This window comes from Rhipicephalus microplus, chromosome X (genome assembly GCF_043290135.1).
Source record: "Rhipicephalus microplus isolate Deutch F79 chromosome X, USDA_Rmic, whole genome shotgun sequence".
NCBI classification, from domain to species: Eukaryota; Metazoa; Arthropoda; class Arachnida; order Ixodida; family Ixodidae; genus Rhipicephalus; species Rhipicephalus microplus.
Window position 1 is genome coordinate 245,602,828 of NC_134710.1, and position 24,256 is coordinate 245,627,083.

General features: G+C 47.8%; 1 protein-coding gene across 2 annotated transcripts in view; it reads left to right on the forward strand.

Annotated features, from left to right (window-relative positions):
- The window catches only part of rt (Protein O-mannosyltransferase rt), a 157,951-nt gene that overhangs the window by 60,575 nt on the left and 73,120 nt on the right, over positions 1 to 24,256 (forward strand). For both annotated transcript variants that reach the window (XM_037414190.2, XM_075878896.1), the window contains exon 10: positions 11,581 to 11,639. In XM_037414190.2, coding sequence (XP_037270087.2) covers positions 11,581 to 11,639 — 59 coding nt within the window. The remainder of the gene's footprint in view (positions 1 to 11,580; positions 11,640 to 24,256) is intronic.

The window sequence follows — 24,256 nt, forward strand, 5'->3', positions numbered from 1 at the left end:
GGTCTGCGATGTGGGCACGGCTGAGTTTTCCCGAAAGCGGGTCTTTCAGCAAGTACGCGAGTGGAGTCCAAGCTTTTTTCACTCGGTACGGACCAAGCCACTTTGGAGCGAGCGAAGTTGAGAAACCCTTGCTCGCGTCGCTAAGAGCGTGGTTGCGCTTCAGGACGAGGTCACCCACCTTAAATGAAAGGTGGCGACGTTTTCGGTCGTACTGGGCCTTTTGCTCGGCCCTGGCCAATGCCAAACTTTGCCTCGCTCTACTGAGAGCTCGACAAAGCCTGTCCCGAAGTGTGGAAGCGTAAGCAGAACAGTCTGCCGGTTCTTCCTCGTCTCCGAGCAGGCATTGCATGACACTGGTCACCGGATTTGCCAACTCCCTTCCGAAATTAAGGAAGGCGGGAGAGAAACCAGTAGAGCGACTCTCGGAGGTTCGGATTGCGAACGCGAGTTCACTCAATTGGTCTGCCCAGTCCCTTTGACTTTCGGCAAAGGCCGCCAACATCGGTTTGAGCGTTCGATTGGTTCGCTCCGTCATATTGGACTGGGGATGGTAGGGCGAAGTGGGGCAGTGATCTATTCCTAGGGAACGGCACGTATCACCAAACACCCGAGCGGCGAAATACGACGCATTGTCCGTGATCAATCTTTTCGGAAAGCCGAACCGACAAAACACTTCCTGTAGCCTCTCTAGCACCGCTCGCGCTGTCACTTTCCGCAGCGGAAACAGCTCCACCCATTTGGAAAAATGATCAACAACTACCATCAGACGTATGAACCCCCGCTTACTCCTGGGGAACGGCTCCATTAGATCGCAGGTGGCTACTTGCCACGGACGCTCACTGACAATCGGTTTCATCAAGCCGGGCGGCTTGCCACCCCTTGATTTCACCGTTTGACAGACGTGGAAGGAACGGCAATAGCGAAAAATGTCACGCTTCATGCCAAGCCAAGACCCCCGCTACTAACTGCAGCGGACGATCACCGCGGGTTCACGCTTAGCGAGCCACAGGGCCGCTACTCCGTTTACTCGCATGTAGCGCACCGCTCCGCGCGCGCTCAACTAATAAGGCGTTTAGCGCGGCGCGGCAAATAGACAGTGTTCTAATGCAAAAGTACACAACACTTTATTGCCTCTGGTGGCACCCCGAACAACAGTACAACGTCCGCTCCCGAGACGCGGGTAGCAAAGGCACCCACACGCGGACGTTCACAATAAGGGGAAAACCGCGAGCACGTCGCAGCTGGCAATGGCGAGCTTTGACACGCCGGTCGGGAAAAGGTCCCTCGCGGCTATGCTGCGCACTCTCACGATGGCCAATGGGCCTGGTCGCGAGTGTTAGGGCAAACCTCGTACGCGTAGGCCTACGGCAAGTGCGGCTCGTTGTGGTACGACCACTTCAAGCACTAGGCACCGTTCTGGGCTTAGCGTACGCTACCGAAGCTAGCACTCAAGTAAACACGCCTGCCGAGGTGCCCAAGGCCACCCCGGGCAGGTTACAGTCCGGCGAGTCCCAAAGGGGACGCGGACGAAGGGAAACACGTGCTTACCCGGCGCCGTCCAGGGAGAAAAGAGCGCTCCCTCGGCGCGCGCTTACCGCGTGCTGTGCCCGCACGTGGCGCCATCTATTGCCACGTCGTGTTAACAGAGCAGGAAAGCAAAAGGGTGTGGCTGTGTGGCGGAATGCCCGCGAAATGGTCGCAGGCGCGCCTCAGATCCCCACAAGCTTCTTTGCGGTCGCCGAAATACCGGCGTCTGTGTCAGTAGGCAGCCTCGTCGTCGTGTAGCGATTTCCAGCAAACTTGCGCTTCCCCGTCTTCTGTGTTCTGCACTTCCCCATGCTGGTCGTAATATGGTCCAGGTGGCCTAAGGATACAGCCCTAGTAGCGTCGACATGTGGAACAAATGCTGAACGAAGCCTGACTAGCCTGATCAAGGCAAATAACAAATATTACGACGAGCATCGTGCGTCCCGCTTGTGGCTGTTGTTAGAGATTAACGAAGACTTTTTTAAACACGAAGTTGTATTTAATGACATCATCTATGTAACAGACACAATAAAATACATAAAGTATTTTGAATAGCATTAATATAGACGAAACAACACTTGCTTTTGAAAGCGATTTTTCGAAACCACAGTTGGGCATGTGGTTTCGGTTTTGCTATAGGAGCATAGTGTATAGAAAACTTGCTGTAACTCGCAAACTAATGATGCTAGGAGGATAATTTTTGTTGCAACATAAATGTGAATGTTTGGGCGTGCAAGAAAAATAAAACCCTAAAAATTTATTTCGCGAAAAAAAATTGACTTTCGAAGGTGGCCTACCACCTTAATAGTAAAGGATTCCTCGCTTCGACACAGCCTTTGCAGCTTTTACACATTCCTTCAGCAGCATACAATGCGTCTCTGGAAAAGACGATTTTCGCATCAAGTCATCCAAGCTGTTCTCGCTCACTCTCAACTGTCCTTTGCATTTCACTAGGTCATCTTCCAGAGCTTCTTTTCTTGCTAGAAGTCTTTTTTTCTTTACAGCGATATCAGGCTATAGACTGATTTTGCAAGGCCTCAATTTGACCTTTTTAGATGGACTCACGGGTAGTCATATTCGTGCTGTCCGCCAGCACTTAATTCCTTCCGAATTTTGTGAACCCGTAGTGTGTTGGACAAAGTCTTGCACGCACCGCACTGATCTTCTGGCACTGATCTTCTGGATTGAGAAGAATGGCACACCTTCTATGATGCCAAAATCCAGTTGCGTCGACGGAGCCACACTCTACTTTGATCCCAGAAAACTTCTGTGTCGGACCACCACGACATACAGGTTTCTTGTTGAAGACCTCGAGCATATGCATGACGTCAACGGCATGCACGGTTCCTGTGTGAAAGTTCACTCTTGTGATGCTAACCTCTCACTTAAGCACGCTTTCTGTCACCTTCACACCCTCTTTGCAGGTTGTAATTCAAGGCTTTTGTTTTTAAACATGGATGTTTCCGATGATGCCTTTTTCAGCTGTGTGAAACAGATGCTCGGAGCTCCCTCCACTACGTCTTGTCGGCTCCAAGAAGTGCTTGGCATGACGATATCTTGTTGTCCTATGAAGTTATCCAAGAGACACATCTGAGATGAATTAGATTGTTAAGACTCGATTTGCGTGCCCGTCATTAGCACGTCAGTGTCACTAGAACTAATGGCACAGAGTCTTTCATCATCGCAGGTACCAGCACTTGTTTCTTCATAATTCGGTGCAGTACACTCATAAGAAGAGGAGGCTACAAAACACACATTCTCAAGGTCCGTTCGATTCACCTGCACCAGTCAGAACCGGTTCACGGCTGTGCACATGAAGTTCAGAAATTGTGCAGCGTGAGTTCAGCGGTGCAGGCACAGCACGACACCCGAAACGAATGACGATGTGCCGACAAGGTGCAGGCCTTATTTCTTTTCGCTTAATTTACATCGTTCAGCTAACACTGAACGATGGTAAACCGCACATGTCGACAGTTTATGCGGCGCAAACATCTTGGCAAAGCACACCGCGTTAGTAGAGGTGGGTACGGCGCCTACGCCTAGGTAGGTAGGTAATCAACTTTATTGATTCACGAAGGAATCATTTGAGGGGGGGTGTGGTAGGGGAAGTGGAATCAGGATAACGACGAGCCCTCGGGCCGCTCTAGGTGGCCGGACACTGCTGTGCTTCGGCGACCCTTCTGGCCCAGCTCACTGTCCGGAGCTGTAAACCCGGTTGCGAGCTGCGCAGAGCAGCCTGCCATCGCTCCTGGTGTTCTGACCCTTGCTACGGAGGCTTGGGTTTGTTTGGACAATTCAGAAATATTGTCACGGGCTAAGTAGATGCCTGAGGATGACGAAGACGAAGTGCTGAACGTGAACGTGCTCGGACTGCAGCAGCGTGGTACGCATTAGCTCGCCAGTATATTCGCCAGTACGCATTTGCTCGCCAGTGTATACTTTATTCCCCGTAACATCATTGGTGGAAGGTGCGGGGTACCACTCGCTATACAGCCCAACGAGCTGGATCTTCGCAGCGGACGGCGCATTGCAGCTACCACGATGACTGACCAGGCTACTCAATGTCAACAAGATCCGTCAGCCCCGCAGCCGATCGTTGTGGTGCAACCTCGTGACCCAGGCCCATTCAACGGCACAAGTGGCATAGACGTCGATGACTGGCTGGTTCAATATGAGCGCGTCAGCAGCAGCAACCATTGGGATCCGACGCTTATGTTGGCGAACATCATCTTCTACTTGCATGGCACGGCAAAACTCTGGTACGAGACACATCAAGAAGAGTTGACTAGCTGGGACGTCTGTAAGCAGAAATTGCACTTTCTATTTGGAAAACCCATCGGACGTCAAGTGACCGCAAAGAAAGAGCTTGCGACTCGTGCCCAGACATCCACCGAGCCGTACATCGCGTACATCCAGGACGTGTTAGCTTTGTGCCGCAAGGTCGACAAGGACATGCTCGACGAGGACAAAGTCGGACACATCCTGAAAGGAATTGCGGATGACGCCTTCAATTTTCTCCTGTGCAAGGACTGCTCGACGGTGGAGTCGGTCATCGAAGCATGTCGTCGCTTCGAACAGGCAAAAAGTAGGCGCATAGTTCATCGATTTGACCGCCTTCCCAACGCGGCGGCTACGTCCTCTTGTGAAGATTTGCCCACACTACACCAACCACCAGCGCCAGAAAACGTCACCAGAATAGTCCGTCGGGAACTCGAGGCTATGGCTCCCGCTATGTCTAGCGTCAGCGCGCCAGGACACAACCTCGATGCCGTTTCAATGATACAGGCCGTGGTTCGCCAAGAGATCGCGAATATGGGAATTTCGCCACCTCATCAAAATGCCCCTGCTACTTCCAGCTCGGCTCCAGACGTTGCGGCTGCCACTCCGAACCGCACGTTCGCGCCACGACGAAACCCAGCTGAATGGCGCACTCATGATGATCGGCCCATATGTTTCACGTGCCATCGGATAGGACACATCGCTCGCCATTGCCGCAGCCGTTGGACCTCATCACCTCGACCGAGCTTCTATGATTGGCGGCCTCGCTCTGAACGTGCACCTTATGCCCCGTCCTACCGTGCTGAGACAGGTTCAGAGCATAATCCAGAACCTCGGACCAGCCGCTCGCCATCGCCCGTGCGTCGTCAGTCCCGCTCTCCCCAACCCCGCCGTTCTCGGTCTCCCTACGACCGTGGCTCGGAAAACTAGCCGGTGCAGCCCCCGGACGTGACGCTGCATACACGACTCGGACTGCAAATCCTCTGATTACTCCCGACCAGCGGTGCAACCTTCTTACAATTCTCGTTGATGGTTTACCTATAACTGCCCTTATTGATACCGGTGCACAAATATCTGTGATGAGCTCAGACCTCCGCCGCCGCCTCCAAAAAGTTCTGACGCCTGCGATCGCACCTACCGTTCGTACAGCGGATGGGAGTACTCCTGCTGTGCTTGGAATGTGCACTGCACGATTAACAATTTCTGAGCATCAAACTTCAGTTCTGTTCGCTGTACTGGAAAATTGCCCTCATGACCTCATCCTTGGACTCGACTTTCTGACTTCACACGCTGCGCTCATTGACTGTTCCAAAGGTCTTCTTCGGCTCGAACTACCATCCTTTTCGGAGACCGTCTCTACCAGCCCACCTCGTCTACGCTCTGTCGATTTCCTCAGACTTCCGCCGCAAGCCGCAGTCCAAGTCCAACTCTCGCCATATCCTGCAGTACCCGATGGAGATTATGTTGCGGCCCCAATTTCTGACGTCGCCATGACTCGCAATGTTGCACTCCCCAACACGGTCGTTACCGTTAAGGACAACCGAACTTCATTTCCCGTCCTCCATTTCGGCCTCTCAGCGCAAGTTATTCCTCGCGGCATGTCACTTGCGCATCTGACACCACTGGTCGACCACACAGTTTCCGCCCTAACCACCGATTTGCCACCCGATTTTTCATCGTCGTTCTCGTCACGTTCCTGTTCCGACCTTTTCAAGCCAATGCTATCTGACAAGCTCACCTCTGAACAAGTCTCTGCTTTCTGCCGTGTGCTTGCTTCTTATCAGGACATCTGTGACTTCGGCGACCGTAATTTGGGCCAGACATCCGTGGTAACCCATCGCATCGACACCGGTGACGCTCGACCCATTCGCCGACGACCCTACCGTGTGTCAGCCCCGGAGCGTGCTATTATACAGCGAGAAGTCGATAAAATGCTTGATAAGGGCATAATCGAACCCTCATCTAGTCCCTGGTCCTCACCCGTTGTACTTGTTAAAAAGAAGGACAATAGCTGGAGATTCTGTGTTGATTACCGCCATCTCAACCATATTACCAAGAAAGATGTCTATCCCCTACCGCGCATAGATGGTGCACTTGATTGCTTGCACGGTGCCAAATGTTTCTCTTCAATAGACCTTCGCTCAGGCTACTGGCAGATCGCTGTAAACGACGAAGACAGAGAGAAGACGGCCTTCGTGACTCCTGATGGACTTTATCAGTTCAAGATGATGCCTTTTGGATTATGCAATGCCCCCGCGACATTTGAGCGCATGATGGACTCTCTCCTTCGAGGTATGAAGTGGACCATCTGCCTCTGCTATCTTGACGACATTATTGTTTTTTCGACTACTTTCGATGACCATCTTACCGGTCTGTCCACAGTGCTTGATGTTTTTCGACGTGCCAACTTGCAACTTAACTCGTCCAAATGCCGCTTTGGGCAACGCCAAATCTGCGTACTCTGCCATCTTGTTAACGCTGAGGGCGTTCAACCAGACCCTGCGAAAGTCCGAGCAGTTCGCGCAGCCAAGGACGTCCGAAGTTTTCTGGGACTGTGCTCCTATTTCCGTCGTTTTGTCGAGAATTTTGCTGAAGTCGCCCGTCCTCTAACCTGCCTCCTCAAAACGGATGTCGCATTCACCTGGGGCCAACAGCAAGCAAACGCCTTCTCGTCGCTCGTTGACATTCTCACCAATCCACCAGTCCTAGGACACTTCGACCCATCTGCCGCCACGGAGCTTCGTACTGACACCAGTGGCCACGGCATAGGCGCAGTGCTGGCGCAGCGGCAACAAGGCATGCACCGCGTCGTCGCGTATGCAAGCCGACTGTTGTCGCGCTCGGAACAAAATTATTCCATCACAGAACGCGAGTGCTTAGCTCTCGTCTGGGCCATTGCGAAATTCCGACCGTACCTGTATGGCCGACCATTCTCAGTTATTACGGACCACCATGCGCTTTGCTGGCTCTCCTCACTCAAGGACCCTACGGGACGCCTTGGTCGCTAGGCGCTGCGCTTACAAGAGTACACTTTTTCCGTATCCTATAAATCCGGACAACTTCACAAGGATGCCGACTGCTTGTCCCGTTACCCAGTCGATCCCCCTGACACGAGGGAAGATGAGCAAGAGGCCCTCGTTCTTTCAATTACTGACTTCACCGACATAGCTGCTGAACAACGCCGCGACCCCTCTTTGCGTGCTATTATCAATGGTCTGCACTCTCCCCACCCTGACCACTCCTTACAACTGTTCGTTCTTCACAACAACATCTTGCACCGCTACAACGCCCGCCCTGATGGTGCTGAGCTTTTACTCGTTGTTCCTGTGCATCTTCGCTCAGACGTTTTGGCCCAGCTGCATGATGCCCCCTCCGCTGGACACCTAGGGGTGTCACGCACGTATGACCGCATTCGCCGCCGATTCTTTTGGCCTGGCCTCTACCGTTCTGTGCGACAGTACGTTGCGGCATGCGACCTCTGCCAGCGCCGCAAGACACCTGCTCAGAGACCTGCTGGTACCCTCCAGCCCATTGAAGTACCAGATGAGCCATTTTTCCGAGTCGGCCTCGATCTTCTAGGACCCTTTCCCGTGTCGGCCACCGGTAATAAGTGGATTGCTATTGCTACCGACTACGCAACGCGGTATGCCGTTACACGCGCCCTCCCCACCAGCTGCGCTACTGATATAGCCGATTTCCTTCTTCATGACATCATTCTGCGTCACGGTGCTCCTCGTCAGTTGATCACCGACCGCGGCAGCTGTTTTCTATCTAAAGTAGTCGACGAGCTCCTGCGATCCTGCTCTACCCACCACAAGTTTACTACAGCGTACCATCCGCAAACCAACGGCCTCACGGAACGCCTCAACCGTACCCTGACGAATATGTTAGCAATGTACGTCTCCAAGGATCACGAAGATTGGGACATCCACTTACCTTTCGTTACCTTCGCATACAACAGTTCACGTCATGATACAGCTGGATTTTCCCCTTTTTACCTACTGTTTGGTTATGACCCGCCTTTGCCCATGGACACCATGCTCCAATCTGGCGCCCCCTTATCTACTGCTTATGCTCGTGATGCCCTGGCCCGAGCTGACATCGCCCGCCAAGTCGCCCGGGATCGTTTATGTGACTCGCAGATTAACCAAAAGAGTGCTTACGATCGCCGGCACCGCGACGTACAGTACTCTCCGGGGTCACTCGTCTTGCTGTGGTTACCATCACGTCATGTTGGTCTCTGCGAAAAACTAATGTCCCGTTACGTTGGCCCCTACCGCGTCATACGCAAGGTCACCAGCGTGACCTATGAGATAGCTCCACTCCATACCACGTCAGTCCCAGCTTCAGTCCCGACCGATATAGTGCACGTCTCACGGCTTAAACCATACTACTCACGCCTCGACAATTGATCGCACCGGGACGGTGCTTCTGCCGCCGGCGGGTAATGTCATGGGCTAAGTAGATGCCTGAGGATGACGACGACGAAGTGCTGAACGTGAACGTGCTCGGACTGCAGCAGCGTGGTACGCATTAGCTCGCCAGTATATTCGCCAGTACGCATTTGCTCGCCAGTGTATACTTTATTCCCCGTAACAATATGTGCTGGAAGTTGGCTGTGGTGCTAGGACATAAGTTGCGCCTACGCCTAAGTGCTGCGTCGTCTGCTTAGCTGCACGCACGGCTGCACCAAGCCGGCACCGTCAGCGTAGGAGGTGCAAGAAAATCGTGAACCAGTGCTACACCTCTTCTGTACCTTTCGAAACGAATGGCAGGGTTCAGAGGCCGTCATTGCTACACCGCTGAAACGAATGGCAAGGTGCAGCACCTCGTGAACTGGTTCACGTGGTGCAGGCGAATCGAACGGACCCTCAATCTCTTCACCTTTGCGAGCAGCGGGCGTGTTCGTACCTTGAGCCACCGAAGCATCTGTCCTTGCATGCTTTCTGTAATTCACGTCAGGTGTAGTTCGTTTTCTTTTTTTTTTTTTTTTGAACAGCAGACAAGTAGCTAGGACAGCATGAAAATATAGAAGGCACAGCGCCCGGTAACAACACTGGTTGTTTCGATTTGTCAAGGAGAACTTCGCCACCAAGCTCGTCATAATAGCGCCACTGGTCAATGTCACTGTCCGAGAACTGCTTTTCACAAACGTAGTCATGAGGCGTCAGCGCGCGATCTTTCCTTGGTATGGTGCAAGCCCACACTTACAACCTCGCCGGGTCACTAGGAACTTTGAAGGTAATTATCTACTTATTGCAGCATGCGTAATCACTGCTGCAATTTGATACAACACGTTTCTGCCCCATGCTGATGACGTATTTCTCAAATTCGGCTAAGCGCTATCTTCTGTCGCAGTGGGAAAAACGCGTGTAACTAGTCGCGAAAAGCGCGTGCAAATGGTCAGCATCGCCGGCGCACTGAAGCCACTGAGAGCACTAAAACAAACAAAAAAAAAAACAAAAAGCCATGACAGCATGGAGGAACTTTCACTCCCAAGCAAGGCCACCCACACATGCGCGCCCACAACGTGCAGGCGAGCAGCGCGTGCATGCTGCAGACGTCGTCTGCTCCAGGCCATTTCTAGGAGCTCGTTTCAGGCCCTTTGCAGATGTAATTCTGGTAATATCAGTTAGTAACTGCTGCTGAAACATTTGTCACTCCTAGTTATTCATGTTACACACAAAAAATCTCAGAATTTTGGCAGTTTATTAGGCGCTATCACGATTTTTATGCAACGCGTCCATAGAAGCGCATGTAAAATAAAGCAACAAGCTGAAAGCGTCATCTGCCGAGCGTTGGTGTGAAGCACATCACTCTGTGACACTATTGCGTCGCCCTCGCCCGCTGGTGCAGCCTGGGAGTTTCTCCTCCTGAAACACTTCTTTCTTCATGCAGTGTACATTCAACATAGCGGCAAAGGCGTCGGCGGTGGCTTGCTTCGACGTAATCGCGTAATACCCGCTCACAGCCTTGAAAAGGACATGCTCATCGAAAGCCTGGTTTGAATTACGATTACTACAAACACCTGAATTAGAAAAAAGTGCAGCAGCACCGAGTCAGGATGCGCTAACATTTCTCGTTTTGCACTGCCGGCTGAATGTGTCGCTGTCGGTGCGCCCGCTCGTGTCGTATCTCCCGAAACAATGTTTGTAAAGGTGTGAACTGTTTCTGTTTACTGCTTTGCATACGTAAAGAGAACTCGGTACTGATTTTGATGCTCAGGAATCCAATCTCAGACGGGCGGCTATGACATGTATACGAGGGGCAAGACAAATGTGAATGTTATCGACGGGCGCAGACGTAGTTTTTGTGGCCACTCTGGCGTTTTCGCTTGAATTCTCTAGTGTGAAATATCCAGGACTAATTTTTCTTTGTGTCAACTTCGCATCGCGTTTTTCCGGCCACTTAAGCGATGAAGCGAGTGAATTGCCAATAAGTTTTTCGCTTTCGCTCCCTTTGATGTCAAGTGTGAATGCCCTTTATAGCGCCAGCAACGTGAGTGACGAAACCAGAAAAACTAGAACAATTTGTTGAGAGGCGGTGAAAGCAGGAAAGTTCAAAAGAACATCATGGACTTTTTGTCAGCAAGAAGTAGTTAATCCCAACAAATGTTTTGTTCGTCTTCATTATCAGCTTTAACTTGTTTTCAATTCATACGAATTCGGGATGACATGAACATTTTGCCTGCTTCCTTCGAATCAGTGTCATCGAGATTCTACCGTATAACTATATTTTGTCTATGACTTCCCACAACTATTCTTGTCTCATAATAAATAAAGAAGTTCTTATTTTAGTAAGGCAAATGGGAATATTATTGGCAAACTAAAGTACGCTCGAACCCCATTATAACAAAGTTCCACCTGACAGAAAAGTAAGTTTTTATATCCGGGAATTCGTGATAAAGGTATATTCCTAATACTACTATCTATTGTAAGACTACTTTCAATTTACTTCATTATAAATGATATTTCTTTATATCCGGCTTCGTTATATCTGGGTTCGATTGTACTATTCTTTGACATGACAGTGGGCATGCAGTTTGGTTCTGTAGCTTACACAGTACTGCCAAGAAAAGTTGTTGCTGAGTGTAGCTGTCTGTCTCATGCATGGTGTTATTCAAGAGTGCGCACCCAATGGTGGACACTCACATCCATCCTTGTTCGAGGAGGATATGCTATTGGCTTCTAAAGTTGTACCCAACTATGCACCCTGCATGTGGAATAAACTTATTCCTGTAGTTCTTGCTCTCTACTAATGTTAGGTCAATTCCAGGTGACATGCTACAGCTTCAAAGACGTCAACAACTGGTGGATAGTGAAGCGTCCATCAATGTAAGTGGCCTGTTGAGGTTTTTCTTCTGCCCCGCCGCGGTGGTCTAGTGGCTAAGGTACTCGGCTGCTGACCCGCAGGGCGCGGGTTCGAATCCCGGCTGTGGCGGCTGCATTTCCGATGGAGGCGGAAATGTTGTAGGCCCGTGTGCTCAGATTTGGGTGCACGTTAAAGAACCCCAGGTGGTTTAAATTTCCGGAGCCCTCCACTACGGCGTCTCTCATAATCATATAGTGGTTTTGGTGGTTTTGGGACGTTAAACCCCACATATCAATCAATCATCAGGTTTTTCTTCTGCTCAAGTTTTCCATGTACATTTCAATGTATGTGCATAGTACTACAGTAAAGCCTCATTATAACGAAGTGGGATATAACAAACTAATGAATATTACAAAGCGATTGTAATTCTCTTTGAAATTCAATAGATGCCCATGTATTAAAAACCTCGTTTTTTTTTTTTTTTTTTCAAAGCGAAAATTTTCTCACAATGGATATAATGAACTGTTCCTCATCCACAATGAGCATTTACTGATCATTTTAGTTTACGTCAATTCTTAATATCTTATAGCACGTGACGATGTACGTCTCACCACGGCCGCGGTAATTCAAAACTTGTGCCTTGCGCTTCCCGGGAGCCGCTTGCCTAAACGCGTGTGTGAGTGAGTCTCCCTGTTTCCCTTCTCCTGTGGAACTAATGGACTCGCCCGTGCAGCAACTCGTGCGAACGTGCGCATCAGCCGGCCTCCCCTCTCCTGTACAGCTCGTTGACCCGCCTGTGCATCTGACCTCCTTCTTCCTTACAGCTCCACGCTGTGGCTGCGGCCTCGCGCACCGCCGGGGCGGTGGAGATTGTGGCTTTCTTCTTTGTCGTTTGCTGTAGAAGAGCAACACCACCTCTATCAGTTTCTGCTGCTACACACAAAATGGACAACGGTAGCGGCAAATGTTAGCGCAAAAATATAACAATCGAGCAGAAGTTGGCAATGTTGAAAGCCCTCGAGTCTGGCATCAAGACGAAAAAAAAAGTGGCTGAAGACTTTGGCGATGCGTGGGTGCTGCAGGCGACCAGGCCCAGACGTTGTGGGACGCTCTCTGTCGGCATTGTTCCTGACGGCAACACTTTCTGCATATACGTTAGTGCCGATGCTTACGCGGTGACAACTGAAGACTTGTCAGATGCGGCAATTGTGCCCGCAGTGATGGGCGTGCATGACGACAGTGACGAATGTGTCGACACCCCGGAGCCTAATGTTGGCAAACCCGACGTACCGTCACCCACACAAGTGCTGGATGCGACAGAACTGCTGTACCATTTCTTTGGTACCTACGATAATGGCGAGGACGCTCAAAATAGCTGCTGCAGCTGAAAAAGCAGTCATTTGCGTGAGGAAGAGCCGGCAAAAGTCTATAAAAACTATGTTTCTTCGAAGTGATCTGTCAGCTGGTGTGCTGAATTTGGCGGAAATAAAGTGCAGTGTTCTTTATTATTTTGCTAGATTTTGCCTTCCGACGGTCGTTTTAATCTAAGCGGAGGGCAGCTGTGATATTCGTTGGCCAGTACATTCTCTGTTGCTGGCTAATAGTCGGTAGAAATGCATATTGGCTACAACTAATCAGTGGTTATAAAGAAGTAATTATGACTTCTTCAACTTCATTATAACGAGGTTTGACTGTATGTGATTGTTCCTAGCTAGGGAGGAGGGTTATACCCCCTCACCCACACACACTTTTTTTCAAGGTCTTCTAAGTTTGTTGAGTAGGCCATTATTTGACCATTGTAGTAGTTAAAGCTGAATAAAACGAAATTGACAAGTTCCCCAAAAACTTATGAAGAAAATTTTGTTTTATAGGGGTTCGGTACGAATATTCGAAAAAAAAAAAAAAACGCTTAAATAAGCGAAAGGGTAAGAGACTGCAGAGCTCACCCAAAACATTTATTTCACAAAAACTGTGTGATTTTGGTTTGTTGCTTGTTCATGATTGATGGCAGCAGTGACTTTGTACGACATCAATGAACACAAAGCCGCTCTGTCATCGTCCTCTGAGCCCGCGGCGTGGTGCAAATCGTCGATGGCGTCCAGCACCTCTCTTGCGGAGGGCATTTCATGTGCCGAGTCATCCTCCCAAGGATCGTTGTCGTCACTGCGGTCTCGGACAGTTTCTGCCAGAGCCTCATCCGTCATCTTCTCAGTTGTTACAGCGCAGTTGTCCGCATAAAAAAAATCTAATATCTGCACATCGTCCGGGGCTCCTCCATTCGTGCGAAGCGAGATCAAGCTTTGGCGAGATAGGGCGGGCATGAAGGCACCTCCTCTCTGGGACTGATTTCCTCAGCCTGAACCTCATTTGTTATGCAGGCCTTGCAGAAGCAGTTTGCCACGATTTCGGCACTGGTTTCTTGCCAGGACGCTTTAAGCTTCTCAACTGCTTGAACAATGTCCGTATCTCGCTGCAGACAATTGTTCAACAGCAATCTTTGGATGAGTCGTCGATGGTACGAACACTTAACACTGTTGATAATTCCTCTAGTGAGGGGCTGTATGAGCGATGTGCAGTTTGCTGGTAAAAACTGCAGTTCAATGTTGGAGAGCTCAAACCCATCAATATGGTGTGCTCTACAGTTCTCTATGAATAAACAGATCTTGCGTCCTTTCCTCTTGACGTCATTGTGGAACTCAGTAAGCCACTCACTAAATATATCGTGCGTCATCCAAGGTTTCGTGTTTGCCACATATTTCGCGGGCATCCTGTGGGTTCCTTTGAAGCATCTTGGTTCGGCGCTTCTGCCGATGACGAGCGGGACTCGCTTGTCGCTTCCATCTGAATTCACGCACTGTAAAACAGTCAGAAGACGTTTGCTCTGTTTACAAAGGTCTTCTTTAACCGTGAGGGCATGGTTCAGAAGCAATTCGTAGAAAAGCGCCGTTTCGTGAACGTTGCACAGATTTTACGCTTTGTAGCGCCGCTCCAAAATACCTGGCAGCTTGTGTTGAATCCACGAGTCGGCGCCATCTGTATCTGCGGAGGAGGACTTCGTTTGAAATCTTTGAGCCACCCCTTACTGCCTTTCAAACCATCGAAGCCCAGGATGAAAGCAAAATTCCTTGCTTTTTATTGCAGAACAGCACCACTGATGGGTACGTTGCGCGTCCGCATGTCCGAAAACCATGTAAACACAACTTTGTCGACATCAGCATATGTTGATGGTTTCAACTTCTTTTTGCCACCCATGCCACGCTCCGCAGAACTGTAAATCGCATCTTTCACATTTAAAATTGTCGACAAAGCACTAGCTGGGATACCAAATTTCGCAGCTAAATCCTTTTTTGAGGGGCCTCATGGCATCCAAGATGGCTATTTTGTCTTCAAGAGTCTATACAGTGTAGACCATTTATAACGTAACCGCTTATAGTGCAGAACTGCTTACAATGCAATCTTTTTCTACTTCCGTTTACCCTCCCATAGAACACCATGTATACGCATACCGCTTATTGTGCAGTCCCCCAAGATGAAAGACCGGTTATAATGCAGTTGCTGGAAATTGTTTGTGACAAATGCGGTAGTGAGTGCACTTTCAAAAGGAGGTGCGCTGGGTGCGGGCCGCTGGTGAGCGAACGCTGAGATCGTCATGGAGAAAGAGGGTACACGAAGTTAACGAAGAGCGGAGGGAAGAAAAAGAAAATGAAAAAAAAAAGACCCCGGGACACTGCACGGGCTCGACGAGTAAGGGAAGAGGACGGTTGCCTCAGCGGTCTTTGAAAAAGGTCGTTTTGGTTATAGTGCGGTACCGCTTATAGTGCACATATACGCGACTCCCGCAACTTACATTATAAGTGGTCTATACTGTATCTTGCGTTTCTTTGTTGTCGAAGCACTCATCCTGAAATGTCGCACTAGGTACTCGATCCGTATCGTTTCACACAAGCGCGAGGCGTACGAAGAGCGAGGGACACAATGGCAACATTGTGAAGAAAACCAACAAGGAAAGACAAGGCACACAAAGAATGTGGAATGGCTACAGCGCTGCCGGCGCTGATGCAGCTCCCCCCACCTAGTGTCGGGTTAGTGAAGTAAAGGGCAAAGACTTGTGCAGTAACCAGAGTGGCGCTGCTTCATTCTGTACCGTTTTGAGTAAACTCCTCACCGCTAAATCTGGTGCTGTTGTTCGTTTGTAAGTGGTATCAGAAGCGATGAGCCAAGGATCACTGAAGCTGCCAATCAGTAACCACGATCACATAACTATAAATAGGAATCGGTATAAAAATAAAAACGACGAAGCTTGTGTCTGCCAGCGCATGAAAAAAAGGTTAGTTTTTTTTCTTTCTCTCTTACCTGCAACAACTGGAAAATACAGTGGCTAGAATAGAGAAGTGTGATGAGCGGCCAGCGGCACCTACGGAGCACACTGAAGCTTCTGCGGAGGAGCTGCGTGAGGGCGCGTGCAATCGTTTATACGTTTTTTACACATTTCCAACAATTTTGTCAGGCGCGTTCGTCCTCGTTTTTTTTTTTTTTTCGGTGGCACTCTGACATCAATGCTTCTGTATGCACTCTCATGGCGGGAAAACGATGTCATTGGTTCGTCCCGGGGTGCACTACAGGCTACAAGTTAGCTAAAAAGAAGCATGTGTTGTTTGGCATTCCAAAGGACGAAGCTCTGTTTACGCAGTGGCGGAGAGCGATCATGTGCGCTGACAAGATTATTCAAGAAAACTCGGCTGTGTGCGAGGTGCACTTTGACGAGAGGTACATGTCCCAACACTTCGAGCCCAGTGTGAATGGCGAAATTGTCCCCATTGAAAAGGGTAGGCCCATAGGCGTGCGCAGGATTTCCCGTTCAGGGGGGGTGTCATTGCAGCGCCTCTCTCTCTCTATTAAATCAGTGTATGAGGCAGATTTCCTTTTTAGGTGACTAAAGGGTGCCCGTCGCCTAGTCAATGTATAGAGCAGATTTATGCCCCCCTCCTAGGTGACTAGGGGGGGGGGGGGGGGTGCCCGCCCACTCTGCCTCCCTCGTGCGAACACTTATGGGTAGGCCTTTGAGAAAAGCTCTTCGCATTTGTAGACTCCCTTAATATCACTTTTCCAAAGTGGTTTAGCTACAACGAGCTTCACAGTGACAGCTTAAAAAAGCTTGTTTCCTGCTTAAAAAAAAAAAAAAAAGACTGGGTTGCGCACAACATGGTCTGAGCCTCCTTAATCAAGTGACCAACTTTTTTCTGCACACCCATTTGCGTTTTTACACAAAGGCACTCCACAAGGAGCGAGCGTCTTCCCGTGAAAAGAGGAAGTACCTGAGACGGCGCCTAGTTTTGCAGCCCAAGGGAAACAACGTTCTGTGGGATCTTCTGAATTGTAAACCTTTTTTTTTGGGGGGGGGGGGGGGAGAAAAAAAAAACATGCTACCAATTATTAAGAATGCATTGTTGTAAACAGATAGTCAGTCACTACTCGAAAATGCGTTGTATGACCAGTGTGCAGAAAATAAAAGGTTTTCAACCAGATACCACTCGTGATTAGTGCTTGAGGAAATGATGATTCGCCATGAAAGGTGTTGCTGGCAACTAAGTCAATCGTTCCACTCCTGTACCTCTTCACATCGATGAAATGTTTCAGTGCTGTCACCCACTCACTTTCGGCACCCTGTCGATATTTCAGTTCAGTCGCGCACCTGCAAAGGCATCCTGTAATACCGGAAGGTAATTAACACATTTTCTCGGTCGCCATTTGAGGCCATGCATGAGCAACAAAATATATTTTTAATGCTTCACATTGCCCCCGCGTGTGATTGGTTTCCGTCTCTGTACAGCGCACCTCCAGCTTGGGTGACGTGCAAACGTGTGCCAGCCCCACCTGGCTGTTTTCTCCCAAAGCGCTACGCGCTAGCCAGCGCGTACTTCAGACTTCCTTATTCTAGCCATTGTTCTGGAAAAGGATTATGCCGGCTTGGCGGGCTAGGCCAGCTGCAGTGAATCGCGAGAACAGGTTTGAATGAGGGAAGGGGGAGAGGCAACGCAGCGGCGGCAACACGGAGGGTGGCAAGATGCCGGGTCGAGGGATGTAGGACCAGGCCTGCCTAGCGCACACTCGCACGCATGCACACATGCACTCGCTCTCGCCTCGCAGTTGCCGTCAATTCGATCGCATCAAAGCGGCCACCACCGCCGTTTCGCAATCTGTCGCGGTGGAGGAGATGCTTCCGGTTGCTGCGCGTGCAAAAATGGCAGAATATGGGGCGAAATCTCTAGGTTGTTAGCACGGAAAATTAGTTATCTCCTATCTCCAAGGAGTCTTCCGCCGCCACTTCGTTACGTAGAGGTTTCAAATACATGTGCCTCTATGGAGTAACGGCAGGGAATTGAAAAACTTTGTTATATCCATGAATTTGTTATATGTAACCTAGGTTCGTTATAAACAGGTTTCACTGTTGTACATAAAATCAAGGTTAGGTTTTGTAGAACGCCGTTTCACTCATTGGTTTGTTGTCTACTATTGTTGGAACCTATTTGTTTCCCATGTTCTCGAGAAGCATCCATAATTTTCTTTTAATTAAATTGACTCAATATTTTATCTATTGCTAATGTGCCAAGTGTATTGACAATGTATGTATGTGATCCTAATCATAAAGTTCAAATCAAAAACACACGAACACATGTATGTGCATGAAAAGAATACTCATTTTAGCTTATGCACCACAGGAATGCTTCTTTATTATCATTTTATGTCTTCTGGGGTCTACAGATATGGTGAGACAGAACTTTGGGCTGAAAGTAAAAAGTTGGAACTGTAATGACATACCTTCACCTGACGTGGTTACCTTATGGAGCGAGCAGTGTTGGAGATGTGAGGAAATTCAGGATAGTAATTTCTTCCCGATTAATCAAAGCAGCTTTCCTCTTTTTTTTTTTTTTTTTTCAGTCTGTTTTCTCTTTACTAGAGGTGTCTTAATGCACAATACCATTAAAGACATCCAAATTAACCAAATGCTGAATTCTGAGCATCATTTTTTTGCCTTAGAGGGTTATTGCCATCAGTAGAAGCTTGCCACTGCTATGTGCACACTTTTTAGCTGTTCTTACATTGCATATCTTGCGTTCAGTGGCGCCATTATTTTAGTATTTGGCCATCATGATTGCGACAACCGCTATGTTCGACTAGATTCAATGCCAAAACCAAGAATTTGTTGGGGCTACTGTTTGTCCATTCACTTTTTTCTATTGTTTATATTGTTTGATACACCAATAATGAAAATCAATAGATAATCAAGCTAAGGAAGGATTGGGTCCTGGGACAATAATCATACTGTTTTAACTGTATTATAGTAATTGCAATACAAATGGGAAGAAATTAAAGTGAACAAAAAGACAGCTTGCTGCTGGCAGGAACCAAACCGACAATTTTTGGAGAATGCGCCCATTGCTCTACCAGTTGAGCTTGTAGTGTGTTGAGTCTGGCCGTGTACGACAAACCGCCCAATTTCCCTAGATCTACCAATTGAGCTGTGACCATGGTCATTCCTGGTGTCCACTTTGTTTGGTGCATAAAAAGCTTGTTCATGACAATTTCATGGGACAGAAGAAAAACATCTGAATTAACCGAACGCCACCTTATCAAAAGTATCAAGTGAACATAAGCAGGTGTCTATTACATCAATACGCTTTCATTCTCTTGATGTATACATATGTCTTGTACAATGCCGGTCACTGTTAGGGTGAATACGCAAGCACGTGGGCGCACTCTGCGGAATGCCCCTGTCGTTAGCGCAGTCACGCATCGAAGGTAACCTGCAGAGGCACAGCAGTGCCTGCAAGCGTGGCTTCGCGTCGCGTGCTACAATGGTCATGCTCTTCGGTGCGCCGAGCTTGCACGGCCGTGAAGCAAACGTTGCTTACAATGTGATGTATTTTCTGCAGCCAAAACAGCCTTTATATCTATTGTCACAACTTGGACAATGCCAGATTACGAATGCTGGTGAAATGCACTTCGTAATAGAAATACTTAAGAAAACTACAGTTTTATAGCTTTGAATGGAAGGTAATAAAGTTATTTTTGAGTAAGAATTGGCAACAAAAATATATATTAGTTAAGAATACTTCACAAGGCAATGTTTGCACAGACATTTCTGTGTCAGCTATAACGAGTCTACAGAGTACGAGAGTTCTGTGTGCATTTTTAGAGGGAGTTTGCTGAGGGTTAGTCCTTGATCTTTGTTTTACTGTCTTGATTTCAGGCGTGTTATGCAGTAGGTGCTTTTATTCGATAATATATGAAACAGTTGGACTGTTCACTTTAAAACGTAAAGATCAATAATTATAATTTAACTGTTTTGCATACAACTCACTGAAAAAGAATACTCATTTGTGTGTTTTATAGATACAAATATCTCACCTTTTTCTCATGTTAATAATTAAATGACAAATTGGAGCTTTATAAAACAAAAAATAGTAGATCGAAAGTTTATTCAAGAACAATAATGGCCAAAAATTTTTATGGCTAAAACAAAGGTAAGCTATCTGACACCGCACATACTTCGTGTTGACATCACAGCATGAAGGTAAGCAAGTTTGCAGGTTTGCTTTTATGCGACACCAAATCAACACGAATTGCGGCTTTGCGATAAATTCGATCTTGAGTGCTTTTTCGCTTCAGTAACTGGTGGCTTCTACGGCAGCGCAAATGACAGCTTTCATCCTGTCTGGCAGAAAGCTATACTGGATGTGCAAAGGACGCGGTTGGCTCTACACTGCTCCCATTCATTTTCTACAGCGGTCCACATCTGCTGAAAGTTGGAGCTGCCGGTGTAACATTGATGCTGTCATGGTGCCCCGTATGTTCTCAATAATGCTGAGGTCTGGAGATTGTGCATGCCACTCAAGAACTTCCACATACCGAGACTCAAGTAATACTCGAACTTTCTAGACTTGTGAATGGGAAATTTGACGAACTACAAACTAAAGTTGCCATCACGGAAGGGCCTGTTCGGAAGGTATGGTGATGTGACATCATCCAGGGCTGAACAGCACATGTCAGCGATGAACTTGTTCTCTATCCTCACTACAGTTTCCCGGCCGGCAGGTGGCAGTGCGTCCCAGACACTCACAGACAAACGGTCACTGGCTCCGGCTACCCGCTGGATAAATTCAGGCATATATCCAAAGGAAAACGAATGTTTTTTGGGAGCTTAGCTTTCTTACACAAATAAAACAATACGAAAATTGCGCACCTGTTCGGACTTTCTGATATGCATGAATACCCTCAGTAAACATTTAGAAGTTCTAAGTGTATTTCAACTTTTAGAGCACTAAATTTTGTGTGCCTTCATCTGCAGGCTTCTAACACCCTTTTTCACGATGAGTGATGTTGGAGTAATGTGCAGAAATTGAGTTTTGGGCCAAGATAAAAGCTAGGATTGCAATTTCATAAAAGCATTGGTTGTAATGTCGTACTTCACGCTTACTTCCGAAAACGATGACTGCCCTGGCTGTGGAAACATTGAATTTCAAATGATATTTATTATCACCAGGGGTGCAACAGCTACGCCAATTGCATCAATTTGATACAATATCTCATTTTTGCGCCGAGCTGCGTCAAATTCATTAAATTTGCTGAAATCGCACCCAAATGCTCAGCAAACTTCAAAATATTTCTAGTTGCACTAATTTTAGCGAGAAACAGAAACCACGTTGGTCACCTATAGCTATAGCGTCATCTATCAATCTGGGGATCTAGGCGTGCAGACCCTAATTCTGAAGTATGGTGTAAGATATTCACTGGAACCTCGATATAACGAACCTGGATATTACGAATTATTGGTTACAATGAAGTAAAGGAAAAGTAGTCCTGTCACTGATACAGTGCTCGAAACATACGTTATAACAAATTTTTTGATATAACAAAATATTTTCGTGGCAGGTTTGACTTTGTTATAATGAGGTTTGTGTGTATACTCATCAGGCCAGGACAGCCGTAAAATGCAATCGACCACATGAAGTAACACCGTACACCTGAAGTAACACCGTACACCTGTCGGTCTGCTGACCTCAGCGTATATCTATCAGCGGGATGATGCATTTTCATGACAAAAAATCGCAGCATATCCACGAAGTGAATGATGGCGAGTGGGCAAAGCTCCGGGGGATCATTAACCCCCGTACTTTGCCCACTAGTTATGGAGCATTACTCTATACCTATGAAGTGAGCGATGATGAAGGAGCTTGCTCCGTTCATTTGTCTGTCTGTCTGTCTGCCTAAGCTAAACTGGCACTACACTAAAGCACAAATCTCCTACGGATGGGAGTTGGGCGAGTGCTGCTGTGCAATCTAGTGAGCACTCCAAGTACTAGGGGTGGCTAATACATTGACGCGGGACAAGCCTACACGCTAAAGAGCTTTGCCCCTAAATGTTTTGCCATAGCCAGCAACACTTCACAAGAAATATAAATTTTCTAGTCGGCAAGCACGTCTATGTCATGTTAAGAACTAAAGCTGGAGGCGTAAGTCGCTGGTACTGCAGTGAACAAGCTTGATGTGCTGCGAACGCATGCTTTGCTGGCGACCACGTTAGTTGCCATAGCAGCAGCACATGCGATAGATATCCGATGCCGTCGCCGGGCCATCGGGCGCATGCCTTTGTTACTCTATCTAGACAAATGCCCCTTGCAAGCGAGGTGAAAAGTTGTGCCCTAAGCCTTACCTCTTCATAAAAAAAAAAGGGTGGGAGGGAGGGGTGTAATGGTTTGAAAACTTCTTGGCCTTCAACTAACACGTGCAGAATGCTGCTTAAACCACCTTCGCCGCAATACACCGGTGGCGTGCGGAAAAGCATTTTTAGATTTGGAAGGGGCTGTTAGCACTAGTCACGGGACACAGCACAGCTTGATCAGTTACTCACGTGCTTATATGCTGCATAATTGTGAGCACTAATATGATCACTGACATCTAAAAAAGTTACTGGCAATCATTTGGAGCACTGTATGACATTTCTGCAGCCCTAAAAAAAAATCAAAGTACACTGTCCTCCAGTTTTTTTATTGCCACCTCTGCCCCTCAGTTTCCCAAGATCACCAGCTTGGCAGGTCCACATTTTAATGTCGATAGACTTAAAGGGGAACTCCAGTGCATAATGCTGTTTTCAAATAGTATCGACAGTCCTGCAAACGCTAGGGTGGTTCATTTTGCACAGGCACTCATCAATAATTTCAATTGAGCAATAAAGGGTGAGTCAAAACAGAAACCAAAACAAGGAGCTGCTCCGTCGTTCATGGTGGGTATCACATGACGTCACGAGATCGGCTACACTGCCACGGCTGGCCAGGGTGTAAACATAGCTCATGTGCCTCTTCTTACACACGAAAAGCAAGTTGGGGATGTTATCCGATGCGGAATAAAGTTGTGGCAGCTCGTCTGAACTTGCCAGTGACAAGTTCAGCGATGACTGCAGCTACTATCTGATCGAGGAAGCATCACTTTTTGATTTCAACCCACCGGCGCTTGAAGCATCTCACATGTGCCGAATCGATTTCCTCGTTGCTCAATATTGTAAGACCCGGCGTCAACGATGACGAACAGGCTCTGTACCACTGACAAAACTGAACTTTGCTCGCATTGTCATCGCCTCGTAGAAGAAAGCACGCACTGCATTCGTCTGCTGGGAAAGGCGGAATTTTTGAAAAAGAGTAGGCCCTTACGTCACATATACAGGGTGGCCCGCGTTTACAAGTGCGATTCCAGAATCAACTACCATATCTTAAAAATTATTTTCTAAAAAACTAAGTGACTTATGCTTGCATAATTTGGCACATATCACCATGGTACCGACGAGAACACATGTTCAAAGTTTGATTCAAATCGGTGAATATCGAAACAACGCCACAGTTTCCTTTTAACAGGAGTGACAAATGCTAATGGGCACTTTATCTTGTTAGCTGAGTGGGGTAGTTCAAAATGCTACTTTTGTTGAAATAGCAGTGCACATATTCACTCTGCACGATTTAGAGGATGTGTAATGGTTTGCGCATATTTTTTCTAAGTGTAATCCTTTTTTTATACTGCTCCAAATTTAGTTTTTCGTGGTAAAAAAGGAATGTTTTTTCCCCCACAACCTGCTCCAAATTTAGATTTTAGTGCTCCAAAAGTAACATTTTGCTGCTCCAAAAATTTTTTCAAATTCTGTTTTGGCTGTTGCAGGCCTGTATCAGTATATTTTAAAATAAATAAATATTGCACTTTATGTTTAAGCAGCGTACAAAATACGAAATTTCGATCTAAACGTACTACGTACAAATTTCTCAGCTCATGTGAGCAATTTCTCATCAGTAGTTCTTCAAGTGCCACATGCGCTGCCTTTGGTCCCCCCTTGTGGTAAAGTCGACTTGTCGGCTAAGACAGTATTTTGCTACTCGTCAGTCCAGTGCTCATGTTCTTGAGCAAACACTAAGCGCCGCTCTTTGTTGACTGGCCTCACTATCAGCCTTTGGACGGCTCTCCTGTTTTTGAAGCCGCTTAATGTACGTGGCGTTTCACCGTTGTATTTATGCATGCAGCGGACAGCCCCGGGTATCGCTCAAGTTCTCTGAAGGTCGATTCAGCAAAGCTATTTACCGGATCAAATGCCTCATAG